At 39.2% G+C, this 17,477-nt stretch overlaps 1 protein-coding gene across 2 annotated transcripts in view; it reads left to right on the top strand.

Annotated features, from left to right (window-relative positions):
* insyn1 (inhibitory synaptic factor 1) overlaps nt 1-8,082 on the top strand; it is a 49,645-nt gene extending 41,563 nt beyond the window's left edge. For both annotated transcript variants that reach the window (XM_072380243.1, XM_072380244.1), the window contains exon 3: nt 7,153-8,082. In XM_072380243.1, coding sequence (XP_072236344.1) covers nt 7,153-7,971 — 819 coding nt within the window. In that variant the 3' untranslated portion in view covers nt 7,972-8,082. The remainder of the gene's footprint in view (nt 1-7,152) is intronic.
* Nucleotides 8,083-17,477: the final 9,395 nt, after the last annotated feature.

Genomic DNA, 17,477 nt, shown 5'->3' with positions numbered 1-17,477 from the left:
TTGACAGACTTAATTACACTATCACTGTCCACTCACGTGTTGCGTTTCTGATTTACTGGCTTTTTTTGTGCAATCAAATTTCTCAGACACTGTAGTGTCATCTCAAATAGGTGATACTCAGTAACCAGTTAACTGTTTAACAGCACAATGACATAATTGCCTTCTATTTTTGAGTCTTACAATTTTCATAATACATTTTCCATTTCAAACACATGGTACGCAATGCTAATAACTTGCTCCTAATGTGTTCATTCATCCTTTTGTGCCACAGTAGTCTGCTCATCCAATTCACTCCTTTGCGCCATCATCACACATTCTCTGATTGGAAGAAAAGAGCACAGTTCGTTGTGGCTGCATAAAGCATGCATTGTGACCTAGAAATATTCAGCAGACCCTTTGAGTGAAGAGAGTTATGAAGCTAAATTAGCCTACAACATACTGTAGGGAGGGGTCAGGCAGCAGACCGATTATTCTTTAGAAAAAAATAAGCAACTTTCATGATCTGCTGAGGAGATACAGCAACATTCTACAGTTTATCAATTGTGTTAAAGCTGACTGATGACAAGACTTATAAATACAACTTGCTTTTTATAACAATTACTACCCACAAACCTGTTTTTGGTGTGAACATGATGTTGTGAAATACACTTGATAAACTATTTTTTTGAACACACTGAATAAACTGAGTTGTGTAATCAAGTAAACAAAGCCATTTAGACTCCCCCTGGCTCTGAGGAGCATCTTATATTAACAGCTCCATGAGTAAAAGTCTGCAAATCACACAGCAAACAGGCTGAGTAATTCAAGTATTACGGAATTCACACAGGCCGATTCCCTCAGGCAGTCTGCCAACAGGAAAGCACAGTCCAGGTCCTCGTGAGGTGTACGATGCCACGGCTGGCAGATCGGCATAGAAGCTCATTGACAGATGTGGCAGTTCCGTGCATGCAAAGCCATACAGCTCAATTCAAATGCAGGTGGTCTGACATAACAGCATGAAATGTCTCTGAGGAATAACTTCCAAGAGTTACAGTGCTGATACAAAGTTTTCAGAACCTTTCAAGTTTTCCACATTTTGATGTTTCGCACACTTTCAGTCTCAAAACAGACCTAGATATGTTTCTTTCTTAGTCCACACACAATTCTCAAGTCAATTCAGTAAAAAGGAGACGAAAATATCCCATTTACACAGGTATTGAGATCCTCTCATGACACAAGTGAGCTCCGTTGCATTGTATGCAAGTGCCTCTTCAACTGTACTTAGTTGAATTCACTGGATATAATTAATAACATTACTACATAAGATCCAATGCTTTATATATGAAGTGTAGAGCTGTGAGACAAAAGTAAGCAAAAGCAAAAGTTCTGAATGTAAAAGACATGTTTTCCTTTACCATTATTTAAATTGTGAGAAGATTATGGGTGAATACCTTGAACATATTCTAACCAAGTCAGACCCTGGGATTTATACACAACTCCTCTAAAACCATAGAAGAACTGTCCATTAAAACCTCTTATTTCTCAGTAATGATGGACAAAAGCAACTAGATTAGAGGATCACTGCCTTTAAAAAATAACTAGTTCAATTACTATGTTACTTGCTGAGAAAGGTAACCCCATAGAGATTTAGTCTGAGTTGTATGAAGACCCTTTCGCAATTCTGTGCGTGCTTTTGTAAAAAAGTCGGTACATTTACATTAAAATGCACTGGTTCTACCACATCACATTGTGGCATGTGCAGGCTGAGTTTAGCCTGCAGGTGTTTCTTTAGTTCTAAAGACAACTGCCACACAGGCACAACATGCATTTCACCTTGATGTTGTTACTGTCCTTTTCACCCACAAATTCAAAATAATATAAGAAATTCCACAAGGTAAACGCTGTCATATCCGTTGTCTTGCTTGAGTGAGCTGCACATGCATACTGACTTGTGCAAGACTGAGTGTCTGCTGCACAAAAGACACAAATAATGTTGGGTATCTACTTTCCGTTTTTCTCTTACTTTTTTGTCTGTTTTGTGGAAACAGAATATGCAAGCACATACAATAAAGAGTCAACAGGAACTGATTGCTTATCAATCTATTAAGTATTCAACTAGAAACTGATGCTTGAAATGGTAAACTAAAGGTCTACTTTACCAGTTACAAAAAAACAAATCTGAGTACTCTCAAGACTTTTTCTGAGATTTGGCTTTTAATGTAAATGATTGACTTTGTCCTTTTGTTTACCAATAACCAAACAAAATCTGTTTAAAGGCTGTACAAAGAATAAAAAAAAGAAAAAAATACTGTAGTTTTACATGCAGGGATCATATTCAGAGATGTGATACAATCATACTCATTGTGTAGTCATAAGAGCCCAAGTGAAGCAAACACTGCAAATAATTATAGAGTCAGAGTAAAAAAAAAAGAAAAAAAAAAAAAAAAGAAGAATTGTGTTCCACAAATCTCAAGGTAACAATGCACACTTTTCTCTGCTGTTCACCTGCAATTATGTTGCAAACCCATGTGCTCACATTGTGTGTGTGTGTGTGTGTGTGTGTGTGGGGGGGGGGGGGGGGGGGGGGGGGGGTCTAAACACTATGCTTAATTGCTGAATAGTTTTGGGAAATGTATCATTTACAAGCTATGTTAATGTTGAGTGTTTTTATTTCACAATAGATTGTTGTTGAGAGCAGAACATGCTGATTGAAGGCGCTAAAATGTCAAGTACAGAGGGCTTGGGTTTTCGGTGCTGTCAGCAAACCAGCATAATTTAAACTGAAGTGCATTCTTTTCATCAAGCACTCAACACTGTGGCTGCTGATGGCAGAAGCACTGAGGTCAATTTTGAGGTAACAATAAATGAAATGCTTTTAAGTGATATATTTCCACACAGCAGCTGAAAATTTCAGTTTACTTTGTTTGACACAGACATTAAAAAAAACACTGGGATTAACATAAACATCAAAGCAGAAGCAACAAAAGCATGTGTCAAGGGTTCATACTGTAAACCTATGTGTGTGTATAGGTTCATTCATGCTGGTAGCTACAGTCCAACGCAAGACAAAAACAAATGCTGCCCATGGCACGTTCTGTCTTGATGTTGCATAGACATCATTTACAACACCTGTCCTCAGAAGGACATTGTGGAAATAAAGCCTATTTCAAAGAACAAACTATGAACAAACAATTAAACTGCATGGACAAAAGTTGCATAGTTGCAAATAGTAAAGGCAAACACAGGTCTATTAGCAGCTTAGTGGATGGAAATCAATCTACAATGTAGTAAAAATGTTGAGGTTTACATTAAAGCTACTTTGAAAATATTACCTTTGCTTAAGTTTATTTTACAAATTGATTCCTGTTTATAAACTACATATAGAAAATGAAAATCATTTTTGTCTTTGTACAACGTCGCATTAGATCTCTGAACATGAGACCTTGGTTAGTCAGTCGTGACATCACATTTGGCATTGTGTTTTGTGCCAAGCTTTTACATCAATTTGCCTCTGTCCTGTTCACACACATAGCATATATTAATACAGCCAAATTCACAACAGAGCTGCTCTCATCGACATATTTTTTCTAGTTCTTTTATCAGACAGCAAAACTTATCTGAAATTGTGACTTCAGCAGACCATTCAGACAACGTATCAAATTGCAGTCACTATCGAAGCATTTTCAGACTGTTGCTCTGCTCTCAGAAAATCAGAATTGTGTAACCAGAGTGTCATATAGCAGTACACTATCCAAATAAGTTGAAAATGCAGAGATTTCAGCTATACATTTACATAATATGATGAAAGAGACAGAAAGTTTAGGTGACAGAACATCTGCAACGTTTTGCACAGACACCTTTGACAGTGCAGGAGAGTAGAGGCAGGGTGGACTGTCCTCCTAAAATGACCCAATGGGTCAGTTGTTCATACAGGCAAAAGGCCTTAAAATTATTATTATTATTAAATATGCAACAGTTAGTGATTGAGAAAGCATGTGAAGTGTCAAATTTGTTGATACCAAAATGGTGATAATGGCATCATACAAAGAAAGGATTCGAACAATGAACAGGAACAGTTTTTTTTTTTGTTTTGTTTTTCTTAACTAAACGGGAAGTAAGAGTATTGACATGATGAATTGTTGACATGTCACCAAGAAAAGAAACAAAATGGTGTCCATTAAGGTGATGGCGGTGTTGTAAAAATAATGTAATTGCACTCGTACATGATAGTTTTTCTCACCGCAACCAATTTGTTTTAATTTCCACCTCTAACAAAGTAACGTCATTGCGTGTTTTTGTGCTAGTGGAAAAATAGTTTTAAAATTTTGGGTGGAAGTTGCGTTTCATGATTAAAAGCAATGTGTGCAAGTTCGCCACCCGGCCTTCCTGATTAAGAGGACTCAGTGGCTTGATAAAGGAAACACTTGAGAATGATGTCTGCTCATGTGGAAATGCTCATACAAGTTGGATTTTTCTCCTGCCTTTGTAAGTCCAATTCAAGGTGTGAACATACATACACCAATTTAGCCATGAATTTTGATTGTAGTGTTTGGACAGAGAGACACATGTGAAAGGCTAAGAGGCCAGGGCAGTAAATCCAGCAGCTGTTTTCTTTCTTTTTACTGCAAAACATGGGTGTGTGACAATGTGAGGTGCGTGAGAGCTCTGTTGTTAACATGTCATTCTGCATGTGCATATGCTGAATATTCCAATTTTCAACCCTTACCTAGTCCAACTGAAACAGTCAACTAACGTTGCTTGAATTTCACTTTGTTTGAAAAGTTTTCACATGCATGCTAATGTATTTTGCTGATTAAAAAAAAAAGTGTATAAAAGCTCATGTTAACTTGCTCTCATTTACTAATGAGCTCATCTGCTATAATAAAAGGTGGTTAGACAGCAGCTCGGGGAAAATTATATTTTAGGGATGATAAATGTACTCTATGGAGAGCGGAGGGGTCATTGAAGGTTTTTTTTAAATAATCTAGTCTAATCTTATGTTTCTTATGTATCTAAAGTTATGTTTGATTCAAAAGTGAACTAATAGTGGGGCTTCATCCTTTGAGAACTGTAAATCTCTAAAGAATTTATTATTGTAGCATACTCACTACTAAATCAAGGAAAAACAAAAGGAAAACCTCATAAAAAGGGCACCATCTTCGAAGACAGAATAATATCATAATTAATCTGAAACAGCCTCACAGTGTTACTCAGTAGTTCCCCCTTGAAATGACCTCAGTTTTACAAAAGGAAACGTACAACAACCACCCATTAAAATAGATATTAAATAACGGCTCATAATTTTTAGATAATGAACAGCTACCACCAACCATTACATTGAAAAGTACACGTCGTGTCCTACTTTGGTTGTTGTGGTAGCTGCACACACATCCAGCAGAGCCAGATTCTTGTGAGACAACGGAGCAGGCAAAGTGAGCTTGTTTCTATGATTCTGCTGCTTGGATACTTGAATAGGAAGTCATTTGTCTGTCAGTCAGTTTCTGTGGGCGTTCAGCATGTCAGGTAGGTTCTCACACCAGAGACACGAAGCTTTGGGCAGATGTCGCGAGACGTCACATAAAGGAAAAAAAAAAATTATCACCTGGGTATTTTGAGTTTAGAAGTTAGTTTAGTTGGTAAAAATAAGCCAACTATTGTAAGATGAATTTCAATTCAGTTAAATAAAATAGCTAATCAAAACAATTCTTTTTTAAAAAGTTGTGAAAATCGCGCAAGCTCTTTGCATGAAAAATTATTTTTTTGTGGAGCAAAAATCCCAATTTACTATGTAACATAAAACACAGCAGCCAAGGTTAAAATGTGTGAAGAAAACAAGAAACGTGGAACACAAGTAGCTAACAAAAGACAGGCGCGAAAACGAACAAGACAGAAAAACAAGAAAATCGCTTTGTTTCGACTTCGAAATCCTTTCTCCAATCACACGTTCATATTTTTGAGACATTCTTTCCGCAAATTCACACAATTCCACAAACAAATAGATTGTGATTTACAAAGCACCATCCAGTAGATGGCACTGTTGTTCACTGATGTATCTATGGCTCGGCTTAAGAACGACGAGGAAAGAAGATCGCTGATTAGCAGTAACGACATAGACGAGTCAGTTGGTTATGACTTTATGGCCTTTGTCTTGGAGGTGTAAAGATCCAATTCAAAGTTGAATTCTAGTGCTCAAATTTATACTGAGACATATTAACACAAATAAATATATATAACATGAAAATGGATTAATAAATGAGTTGAAGTTACCATTCAGCTGTCTTAATAATTCACTACTTTAGGCTTAAATGCTCTGTGACTGACCACTAGATGGCAATGTGGTTCCATTAACAAATTAGCCATGTTTTGATTAATAATTTTTTTTTTTTCTTAGATCATACGATCTTGTAAGTGGTATCAAAATTAAGCTATGGATCTCAGTAAAAACACTTAAATGACCTGTACAGTGATATTATGTTTAGTTGATCTATTCTAAGTAATGCACATGAAAATGGTACACATAAAATCCTTTCAGAATTCCTTTGGAATGTGGCAAAGAGAGTACGGGCAGTGTTCCCCCCAGCAGGAGGTTGAGGTCTTGTCAAAGGATCTGTGATTTGCAAGCTTTCCCTTTTTTAGATTGGAGAGAGCATATGGTCAGTCTTTGGTCTGAGGTGCTCCTCTACATTTCACTGTCCTTTTTATATTTACCTGCAAAGACATAATTTAAGTCTTTTGATCTGGTTGGTCTTGGGTCAGATTTGTGGGGTTTGCAGAGTAGAGTAGGAATTTCAAAGTCATCTCGACTGCAAATGGACAATTTAAAGAAGTGAGTGTATATCTTCTTCCTAGCTAGTGGAGCCTTTGGGGATCTGCGTAAACTTGTGTGTAGATCTGTAAGTCAATAAATGCAACAAAGGAATGTTAATGGGTCTCCCAGAGATTAAGGCTCAGTTATTCCACAGAGTTCGCTACAATGTGGTAATTCGTCGCTAAGTCGTTGTCTAGATATTCAACCAACTGCTCTAACCCACCCACAAAGCGGTGTTGTTAATATGAATAAAAGTACAATACATTGAATATCTTCCTATTCCACTTTTTGTCTGTAGTTCTTTTGGTCTGCATGTCAACAATATCTCATTAGTTCCTCTTTTGTGTTTTTTTCCTCGTCTCCAGGTGGTGGGCCAAATCGATAAACTAACGTCTGACTTTGACTTTGACCTGGAGCCGGATGACTGGACAGTGGCCACAGCCAGTAGTACATCCAGCAGTGAGCGGGGTCTGGGAGAAGCTTTTAGACTGGACTTCCTCAATGCAGACGTGCTTTCTGACAGCTGGGAGTTCTGCAGTTACCTAGAGGCCGCTGGTGCAACCGCCCGCAGATCTAGTGAGCAACCTGGGGATCTCCGACAGGAGCTGGGTCGTGGAACTATCCCCACCCAGACCCAGACCCCCACCCCACCCCCCACCACTGCCTCAGTGTACTCCCAGATGAATGGCGGGCTGCCCATCCCCAACGGGCCACGCATTATTACTCCAGATTCATCCAGCGAGGAGGCCAGCAGCTCCACGCACAGCCAAAAGACCTCCCGTACATCTGGCACAAGAGAAAGAGTCCGTTTCAGTGACAAAATTCTGTACCATGCATTGTGCTGTGACGATGACGAGGAGGAGGAGCAAGAAGAGTTACAAGAGGACAAGAGTGGCTGTGCTACACCGGATAGCGATACTGAGCCCAGCCTCCTCGCCAGCCCAGTTGTCCCCAAACGTTCTTCCTCTGAGCACTCACTCCTCCATAACTATCTGGACCCCTCCTATGTCTCCTCACCGGTGAAGGTGATGACAGGAGCTCACACACTACCCAGAAAAGGTCTCTTAAACCCCGGCTGCCGCAAAAAACTGTTACGAAACAGCAGCACACAAACTGTCTCAGACAAGAGCACCCAAACTGTACTGCCCTATATTCCAACCAAACAGAAAACAAAGGACCACTGAAAAGACCTGATGTTACATGAATCTCATGAAGAGAACTGTGCATTATTTATTATTAAATACATAGCTCATAGATTAATACACAAATAAATAAATTACTAAATAAATAAATGATATATGGGAAATCACTCGACTATCTACAGTCATTTTGAGGCTCAGGGAAAACACGATGAAAGCAGATCACTAAGATGAAGGTTACTGGTGAACTGAAAGGTTCGTACTTGTTCTCATGTTACGAGGCAAAATGAAGTGTAACCATTTGAGACACTAAGAGATTAGAAAAGCAAACATTTTTCTTAGAACATTTTAAATGCTTAAAATTGGAAGTACGAAAGTATGAGGAGTTTTTTTTCCCCTCATCACATAATAGTAGAAGTCACAAAGAGAGAAAAGAAAATGCTTGTTCTTATAATGTGGATACAAAATGTTGCTCATTCTGTACTCTGAATCTGTATAAACATTGTCTTTTTTCATGTTCCAATAATTTCAAATGTCAAGGGGATTATTGCTTCCAGCCGGGAAATGTGTCTAGATGCATAGTCAAGCCTGTTCCTCATCTCTTTGATGTCGACAAACGCCTCTGAGTGGAGAGTCAGAAAACAGCAGTATTTACCTGACCTTGATTTTACAAAACATCCCATTGTGGTCTCTTCTTGGTCTGCCGCAGAGGCTGAAACATATGAGTGACAGATAGAAAAACAAATACATAGACATTTCATAAGTTGTTTTCACAACAGTGACATTTCAAATATTTCTTTCCTTCTAGCCTGCTGGTGATGTCATCAGACTGAGCAGCTAAGCTAAATGGCTGTCTAACACATTTTTCCTTTTTTTTTCCAAATAATTTTTTTTTAAAGGCTTTGTCTTGTCATTCAGTCACCCAGTGGGGAATTGGACTCAGTAGAGCAGCATTTTATTCACAGGGCTTGTGCCAATAGCCATTCCTGATCAATATGTTAGAGGGAGGTTGCAGTGAGAGGTCTCTTTGCTGAGCATGTACGCCACTCTCCTGGGATCTGTGAACAAAAACTCACAGTCAGATCTATTTACTTACACCGAGCAGAACAAAAATTAGAACTGCTTCTCTAAAGAACTGACATTTGAAACAAAACGTGTGTCCAGGAGAGAGAGCTGATGGTGAAAAGAGAGTGTGCTCCTATTCAATGATTTTTTTTCTACTTTTTCTTTTTTCCCACAGAGCAATAATCTACCCTGGGGAACCGCTTTGTGAGCCATGGTCCCCTCACCCTCGTGTTTTCAAGTTTGAAAAGAAAGACTAAAATGTTGAAGTCTTTAAGTAGAAAATCCATGCTGAGTCTGGTGAGGCCGACCTTTCTGACTCTTATCATCCAACGGGGATTTAACCTTACACAGGAAGAATGTTTTGGGGTCGGTTTTTCATATACTTCCTGACTACTCCAAATTGACAAAAGTAGTAACTGTTCAAAATGTGGCTAAAATAACCTTTAATTAAACAAATGAGACTGATTTTTTTTTAAGAAACTCAGCTATTACCAGCCCACCTTTACTTTTTATGCATCAGCTCTTGCATAGTGCACTGCTTAAAGAAATTACAACTGTGCGGTTCAGGCAGCATCAAGCCTCAAGAGCCCAGTATCAGAAGAGCAGACTGTGCACTTTTACACCAGACAGCTTGGTAGAGGCCACACAATCATTAATTAACCTAAGGTTGATGTGCTATATGTGCACATACCAGAAGTCATTTAGGGATTTTTTTTTTTTCTGGTTTTGAAATGTTTTCTTTTGTGTTGCTTTGCCTCAGTTAATCCCAAGTACCTGTGAAGAAAAAGGCACTGAAGAGAGATCAATGGCTCCCTCCCTGAAGCATTGGCTGCCATTTCCCTGCTAGATTGGGGACCAACGGGTCATCACAACCATTAGCATAAACAAACAAAGCTATGCCACCACACAGGCAAAGCATCAATTACAGGAAAACAAACAATGCTTATACTGTGATGCCTATGCAGCCGCCAGACATTAGAATCCGAGAGGAATTTATTTTCGTCTTCTCCATTCTGAAGATTTTGTAAGTCATATTTGCAATGAAATCACCTCGTCAAATATATAGCTGTTTGGCACTGGCTCAGAATACATTATCATTGGGGACAGATTTGAGATATTTGGACAAAACATTAGCAATGTCTCTTTTGCCAACAGGCTCATTATTCATCTCTAATAGTGCAGAGCTTTGTCCTCAGTTCTCTACAGGACAAGGAGAGGAGGCATCCAAAGGTTATGAAAACCTGAGCACACTGATGCCAAATCATCTGCCAACCAGAAAGATCATTTTCTGATGCCTCTGCAATCAAAACAGATGTTTTCTGTTTGTGGATATGAGCATATGTGCACGTTCTTTGGTCTGTGTCAGTGCCGCTGTCGTGCCTGCAAGTTGTGTGCGGAGATGAGGGATATTTTCCGAATTTATCACCCTCATGTTTTAATCTCATATTTCATCGTCACTGCAATTAATGGAGATCAATAGAAATAGATGCAACACATCCCCCTGGAAGTCATTTGGCTAGACTAGTCCATAGGAGAAGATTATACAAAATCTCTTTCAGAAAACTGCTAAGTGAGTCATGCCATCTGTGTTTTGACATCAGCGCCGGTCATGTGTTAGGTCACATCCTTAATCAATTCTCTAATAACAGCTAGAGGGACACTCTGTTGAGATACTAACAAACTATTTTAAAGAGGTGATTATGGTACTAAAATACAAAAAAAAAAAAAAACAGCAGTTTCCTTTCCTACACTTTATATGTAATTACTCCACTCCACTTTTTGGCCTTTGTCTCTTTCAGTGTGCAGAGGAAAACAGATGACAGATTTTTGTTTTCTTTGTTGATTGGTAAGGGTCCATGAAGTGGAGAGCTCAACGCAGTCTCACTGATTACTATGGATTGGCTAACAGCCAGTGTACCTGAGGTTGATTTGTTTCAGCTTCGGGCCATTTGTATCCTGCTTCTAAATGAGAGAACTATTTTCGTTCTGCCTCCCATACAGTACTACCCCATCTCATTTTAGTGCAAACACTCCTTTTGGTTCATCGGACATCTTACACTGACCCTTTTCAAGAGGTTGAAGGCTAACTTAGTGCCTCAGTTTCCTTTCAAACAACAAAAAAGTTTCCTGCCATTGAGCAAAAATTTATGGTACCATAATTATATTGCAAACTCTGGCAAAGTCAGTCTGTGAGCTCACTGCTCCTGATGAGCCAGAGTCAGCGGCAGCAAAATAATGTCCTGAACCTTAGGTGCACTGGACAGTTGGAGCAGGGTTACATTGCACATGGTGTGCCCACATAGAGGACACTGCTGCATTTCTGCACACACAAGCAGCAGTCAAAATCGGCTACAAGATCTATAAGACATAATGCCCCAGCCAACCAAACAGAGACCCCCAGCACCCAAGAGATGGCCAGACAAGGCCAGATCAGCTATCAGTCACCATTTGATTAGTTTGGGGAGTGATTAATGAAGAGCCATAAAACAGCTGCAGATACGATTAGACCTTCACAGGTGATGAAGGGCAGGGCCTGTGGCTAGCATTGGGGGGAAAAGGGGACCCGGGGACTCCTGGGACAACACAATGCCTTCAGATGTCTTACACTGTAATGAAAGGTAATGAGAACCTCATCACTTTCCCACACAACATGGCAGTATATCTCAAAAGTGAATTCAGAAAAACATGAAACACAGCATGAAAGAATAATTACTGTATGACAGGTCTGTTGGAGAATGTTGTCTTCAAACCAGACACAAAAAATAAACTGTCCTTTTGTTACCGATGAAAGGTAAAATCAACCACAAAAATGAAGCAGCTAATGATTGATGATCCAGGGAGGGTGAAGTTCTTCACATTTAAGAAACCAGAAACACGCTCTAATAACAATCACAGGTCATATGTAAATGAAAAATGTACAAATCCTCAAATTGTTACATCTGTTAAACTGACATAAAATAACAAACATAATAATTTCACGATGTGGTGCCCTTGAGAAGAATTTATCAGCAAGCCCAAGCTAAAGAGAGAAAGTGTTATTATTTTTATCACATTACCAGACTATAATTGGAACAGTTCTAAATGTGAAGTTAAAATGTGGCATGGCCAAGTGATACAGAATCAGTGCTAAAGTAATTTCTCAGGATGGGTGAAAATGACAGACACAGAGAGAAATGATTGTGGCTGAAATGCTATGAGGCTTCAAACTGCTCCACCACAGAAATTGAACCTTGTTGTATCCTGCATTCAATTGCACACAAATGATGTGTGTAATGACATGCTCAGCTGAGCGAGGAATACATCACTACACAATTGAATCGGTCCAGAAAAATATACAATTACAGGAAACATTGCTGACAGACAGCAGGAATAGGAAGAGTGTGTTCCAGGGAACGAAATGTTCTGAAAACAGGTGTTACAAAGTTCCTCATGAGTTGGGGAAGGAAATAATCAATTGGAGGAGCCATTGTTAAATGAATTTGCATTTGAAACATAATCTGTGGAATACAAATACAGCTATGTGTGCCTCTTTGCACGTACATTTAATTCTGACAGAATGTAGAAGTCAATAGAAAGCAGCAGCAGTCCTTTCCAGGGCACTCTGGCTTGGCAGCCTGTCAGTATTTCCATGGCATTGTACAGGTAAAGGCCAAGAAGGTAGGGAATTGCTGACAGTTTAGTAAGGCCAACAAATAAGAGTTAAATGATGATAAGACAGGTGCTATGTAAACGGTGAGTCCCCAAGTGCGCCTTATTTCACCTTACAAAGGGCTTTCCCCATCACTCATATTTACTACTTTCTCCATGGTGCACACCCTATACTCTCTCTCATACACACACCTACATGCTCAGTTTCCTCTATTCATTCCTTCTGATGCTTTCCTCTGGCTGTAATGAGCTCTTCACCCGTGCTCAGGAGGCTGTGACAGAGGTCTTCATCAAAATCAGCCATTTGGAAGGTGGCAAGGACAGGTAAGAGTCAATCTTCTGTGCCTCTGCTGTGGAGCAGAGAGGAGGGGAATAAGGTGGAGTTCACTTTATACAGCAGAAGTGACTGACTTATGCCAATGATTATTCCCAATCTTCTGCTCTGCTCAAATTGAAACATGTAAAAAAGAAAAAGCTCTAATTACAATAATTTCCACTGTACTTACCTTGCTCCAATTAGTTGAGTTTTCTCAAATGTCTACAGCTTCCTCTTTACTCTAGCTATAAAATGGGTCACCAGGCGCATGCTTTAGAGGGATGCCTACATGTTGTCTTTTGCTGTTGTGTATTTCCAATACATTATAGTATAGATAATTCTCAAATGACTACAATTAGTCAAATGTCAGGCTTGGGTTTTGCACTCACGTAGGCCGGCTGACAAAGTGGCTCGGAGTTATGCCAAAAGATTAATAGCTGCACGATTTCATTATATAAGGTGCTGCAAAGAAACTGGAGGAAGGAATGCAAATTAATAAAAACTTGCTTCCTTTTCTTAGATTTGGCCAGTAGTCAGGCATGGTCATCAAAAAGTGCTCATTTTATTCAGTAATACAGACCCAGCTGACAATAGCTTTCAACTGTTACTATCAAATCATGTGATAGGAGAAGTTTGCAACTTTTTTTTCCCCCTTTTTGCTTTTTTTGTGCATGTTGAAGGGCATTAACAAAATGGCAACATTCTAAAAAGTCTTACTCAATTTATCAAAAATAATTGTCAATTTTACTTGAGATTATTTCCCATTTGTTGCTGTTTTTGAGAAACAATTAATGTATGGATACAGCAAGTAAGCTGTGATTCAATACAAAAAGAATGATTAATCGATTTCAAAACTTCTAGAGAAGAAACATACCCTTTAAGAGCAGATGTGAAAAAATAAATGCAACATACTAAATTTATGTTCCTGAAGAACTCTCAGCAGTTTTTATTTATTTATTTTTTTATCATGTGTGGAAAAGCCATAATTTTATCAACATTACCACATATATATATCATATGTATACAAAATGCCTTTTATAAATTAACTGGTGGCATTGTACCTGGAAATAGGTTTTGGTAACAAGGACAATAAATCTATTTCAACCCATAAAAACTTTAAGTTGCGAATATAACTGCATTATCTGATTAGCATGACTGAATGCTTCACTGTGGGGAACACCTCTTGCGTGACCTCGCCAGAAACTCAAGTGCCATTAAGCCAGCCCTGGGTGGCTGGCACTAGTAATGTCTATGTCAGGAGGGGCCTTAACTTTCACCCTATATATAGGGCTGATATAGCAACAACCGTTATTCAAAACAAGCTCAACTCTGCCTCGCTTTTGCAAGGAGTCACCCTCATGTCTCACATGAGAAACACACTCTTGCTAATTAGAATACCGCGGTTATATTCATAACCTTAAGTTATCTCACACAGTAAGTATTTGTTTCGTGTCTCACTATGGAGTGAGTCACTGACTCCGAATTGCCAAACATGCCTGTTAAGAAGACAACTGATTCCAGTCATCCCTAAGGGAAGGGTCACGTCCTGAGTGCCTGCCCCAAGGACAGACTGCACCAGGGATGGAGCTGTGACATCCAGCTTGTAAAAACACTGTAAAGAGCAGCGAGAATTCTCTACTGACGCATACACGACAAGGTTGGCCTGACCAAATCTCAACCAAATCTGCTTCACCACCTCGGGATGTAGCCTCCAACCCGCGTAGAATGGGTTGCTCCTGAATAACAGGTCTTAAAAATAAATTCGAACACCCAGTACATGAGTTACCTTTAGAAACTGAAGGTGCGCACTGCTCCAGACTATCAGTCTGTGTGCCATTTTTATAATTGAGCAGACCTCAGTCCCCCTTGTTTGTTGAAGGCGATGACTGTGCAATTGTCTGACCTCACCAAGGAATGATGACCTCTCAACCAGGGAAGGAAATGCTTCAGAGCCAGGTGCACAGCCAACAGTTCCAGGCGATTAATGTGGGTAGACCAGATGCGATGGCCCCATCTCCCATTCACTGATCTTGCCCCCCCAGGCCACTAGAGAGGCATCTTTGGTGACCACTTTCCTGGTCGAGACGGCTCCCATCCGAACTCCCTGAGTTAGTGAATCCCAGCTCTTCCACTGGAGAAGTTTCAGTAAGCATGTACAGAGGTTTCAGTGGTATAACCACTATGAGCCCTAGCAGCCTATGGAATTTGTCGAGGGTAAGCACACTGCACTGCAGATTTGACTTTTCTCTTTCTGGGGAGAGAAAAGCCTTGAACTGGATAGAATCTAGACAGAGCCCTATGAAAGCAATGCAAGGGTTTCAACATGCTCTTTTCCCGATTTATCTGAAAACCCCTACCTGCCCTACCCAACAGGTAGGGGCTCCCACAAGCCAGTTGTCAATATATGTGGCCACACAAATGTCCTATGAGTGAATGAGTGACTGCTGCTTCGGTGCATTTTTCAAACACTCTCGGGCTGAGGGACAGACCAAAAGGCAGAACCACAAACTTAGACTATCCCCTGGAAAGCGAGTCGCAGATATTTTCACTGTCTTGAATGTGATATAAGCGTCCCTCAGGTCGATTAATCGCCTGCCAGCACAAACCGCAGGAAAGAGGCGTGCGTCAGCATCCTGAATTTGAATTAACTCAAATGGCGGTTAAGGGTATGGAGATCCAAAATGGCTCTCATCCACAGCCCCCCCCCCCTTTTTTTTTTCTTTTAAGTGACACTTCAATAGTTCTCTTCAAATTGAGTTGACAATTAAACTGAAACATGATTACTGCTGCATTTTAACAAAATCTCATTTTAAGTAGATTGCAAACACAATGATGGAAAATAATGCAACTAAATACTTTAGTTATCCCAAAGGAAAATTATATACAAGATTATAAAAATAAAAATATATTGTATTCAAAATTACGTATCATACACATATGAAACAAGACTCCTGTAACATTGCAATTACCCAATTTACCCATCATAGACAAACAAAATCCTTTGAATTAAAATTGGTCCTAAGGAAGAAAAAGGCCTATATTGTCATTTAAATCAAAAGTAATGAGCCCATAGTTTTAAGGTGAAGATCTTGGCATTGTTCAAGTGCTCAATCAAGGTTTATCTTTTATTTTTTGCTTGTGTCCTTGCATCCAAAGCAATAAAAAGGCTCTCCGTTGGCTGAGTGTCTGGCGATCTGGTAGGGCTTTCTGGCACCTTTGGTGTTGAAACATGACTTTAAGACCTTGTAAAGTGCAAATCTTGCAGCTGACAGAATTGTCTCTGTTTTTCTCTACACTGATTTTACCACCTTGTTTAGATCTTTTAGAAGTCAGCCATACCAGAATCCTATTGACAAGAAGAAATTAGAAATCATGAAAGCTTTTCAATGCTTATGGAAATGTCAGCCCACCATTGAAATGACCAGTGTGCAGAATCTGCTAATAGAAAATATTCCACAAAAGACAAACATTTAGTTCAAATTTGCCTGTCAATCTACAATAGTCAAATTCCAAAATTATCAAGCTATGGAGTTACATTTTGCTGTAGTGGCGACATATCTGACCACACATGAACCACAGGGGTGTGTTGGTGACTCAACCTTCCAGCAAAGCAAGGCTGCCCTGCACTTTGTTCTGTCTGCCGTTCACCTGCTTGAATCAGGTCACACGCAAATGGAACAAAATGCATCAATATTTTTACCTGTTATAGTTCAAGCAGGGAAAAGGAACACCCAGATACCCAAACAACTGAAGACATCTAAGGCTATACGGAGGCTTAAATCCTCATCACAGCTGTGTCATGTTCAAGTCCTAACGTGTGTGGAACTTTGATGTCATGTCTCCCTCTCTCCCATGGTTGAATGTGAAGGCCACTAAGGCCCAAAGAAAAAATGTTAAAAAAATTAATTAAGAAACCTATGATGTTTGCCATGTTTGTCTGTTTTGATAATGTATTCTAAAATTAGAAGTAGCAGAGACACATCTTGATTCTGAAAGGATATATATATATATATATATACTTCTGTAGGACAAATCCAAAACTATAATTCATGCTTACTGCTAATGTATGTATAATGTATGTATGTTGCAACTGATGTATCATACTTGTAGAAACATACCAAACATATATGGGCTAACATGGGGTCATACATGTAACATGTAATATGCAAAAGTCTTAAGTCACTCCTCATATGTCCTTATATTTTGCCTCCATTGAGACAGAATTTCTTGTAATTGTTTAAAGTGTTCTTGAGCAATAGTTCTCCAGATTTTCTTGGACACTGGAAGCTTTTTCACTTATTTCCAGTTCAGTTCATTCACTTTCAGAGGAATGTGAGTTTGTGATAAGCTACTTAACACTGAAATATGAATAATTAAAGAGTATAAAAAGGAACCTAAATAGGGGATGAATTAGTTTGTATCTACAGATAATAAACAACTTAGCAAAGAAGCTATTTTGACTTGTATCTTTAAGTACTTTGTTACTAGCACCGTGTCGCAGAGACATGCTGTATTATTAGTC

Source organism: Leuresthes tenuis, unplaced genomic scaffold, assembly GCF_036924035.1.
Source record: "Leuresthes tenuis unplaced genomic scaffold, fLeuTen1.0.hap1 SCAF_2, whole genome shotgun sequence".
In the NCBI taxonomy this organism is placed as follows: Eukaryota; Metazoa; Chordata; class Actinopteri; order Atheriniformes; family Atherinopsidae; genus Leuresthes; species Leuresthes tenuis.
Note: the sequence above shows the minus strand (reverse complement) of the source record. Positions and strands in the feature narration are given on the sequence as shown.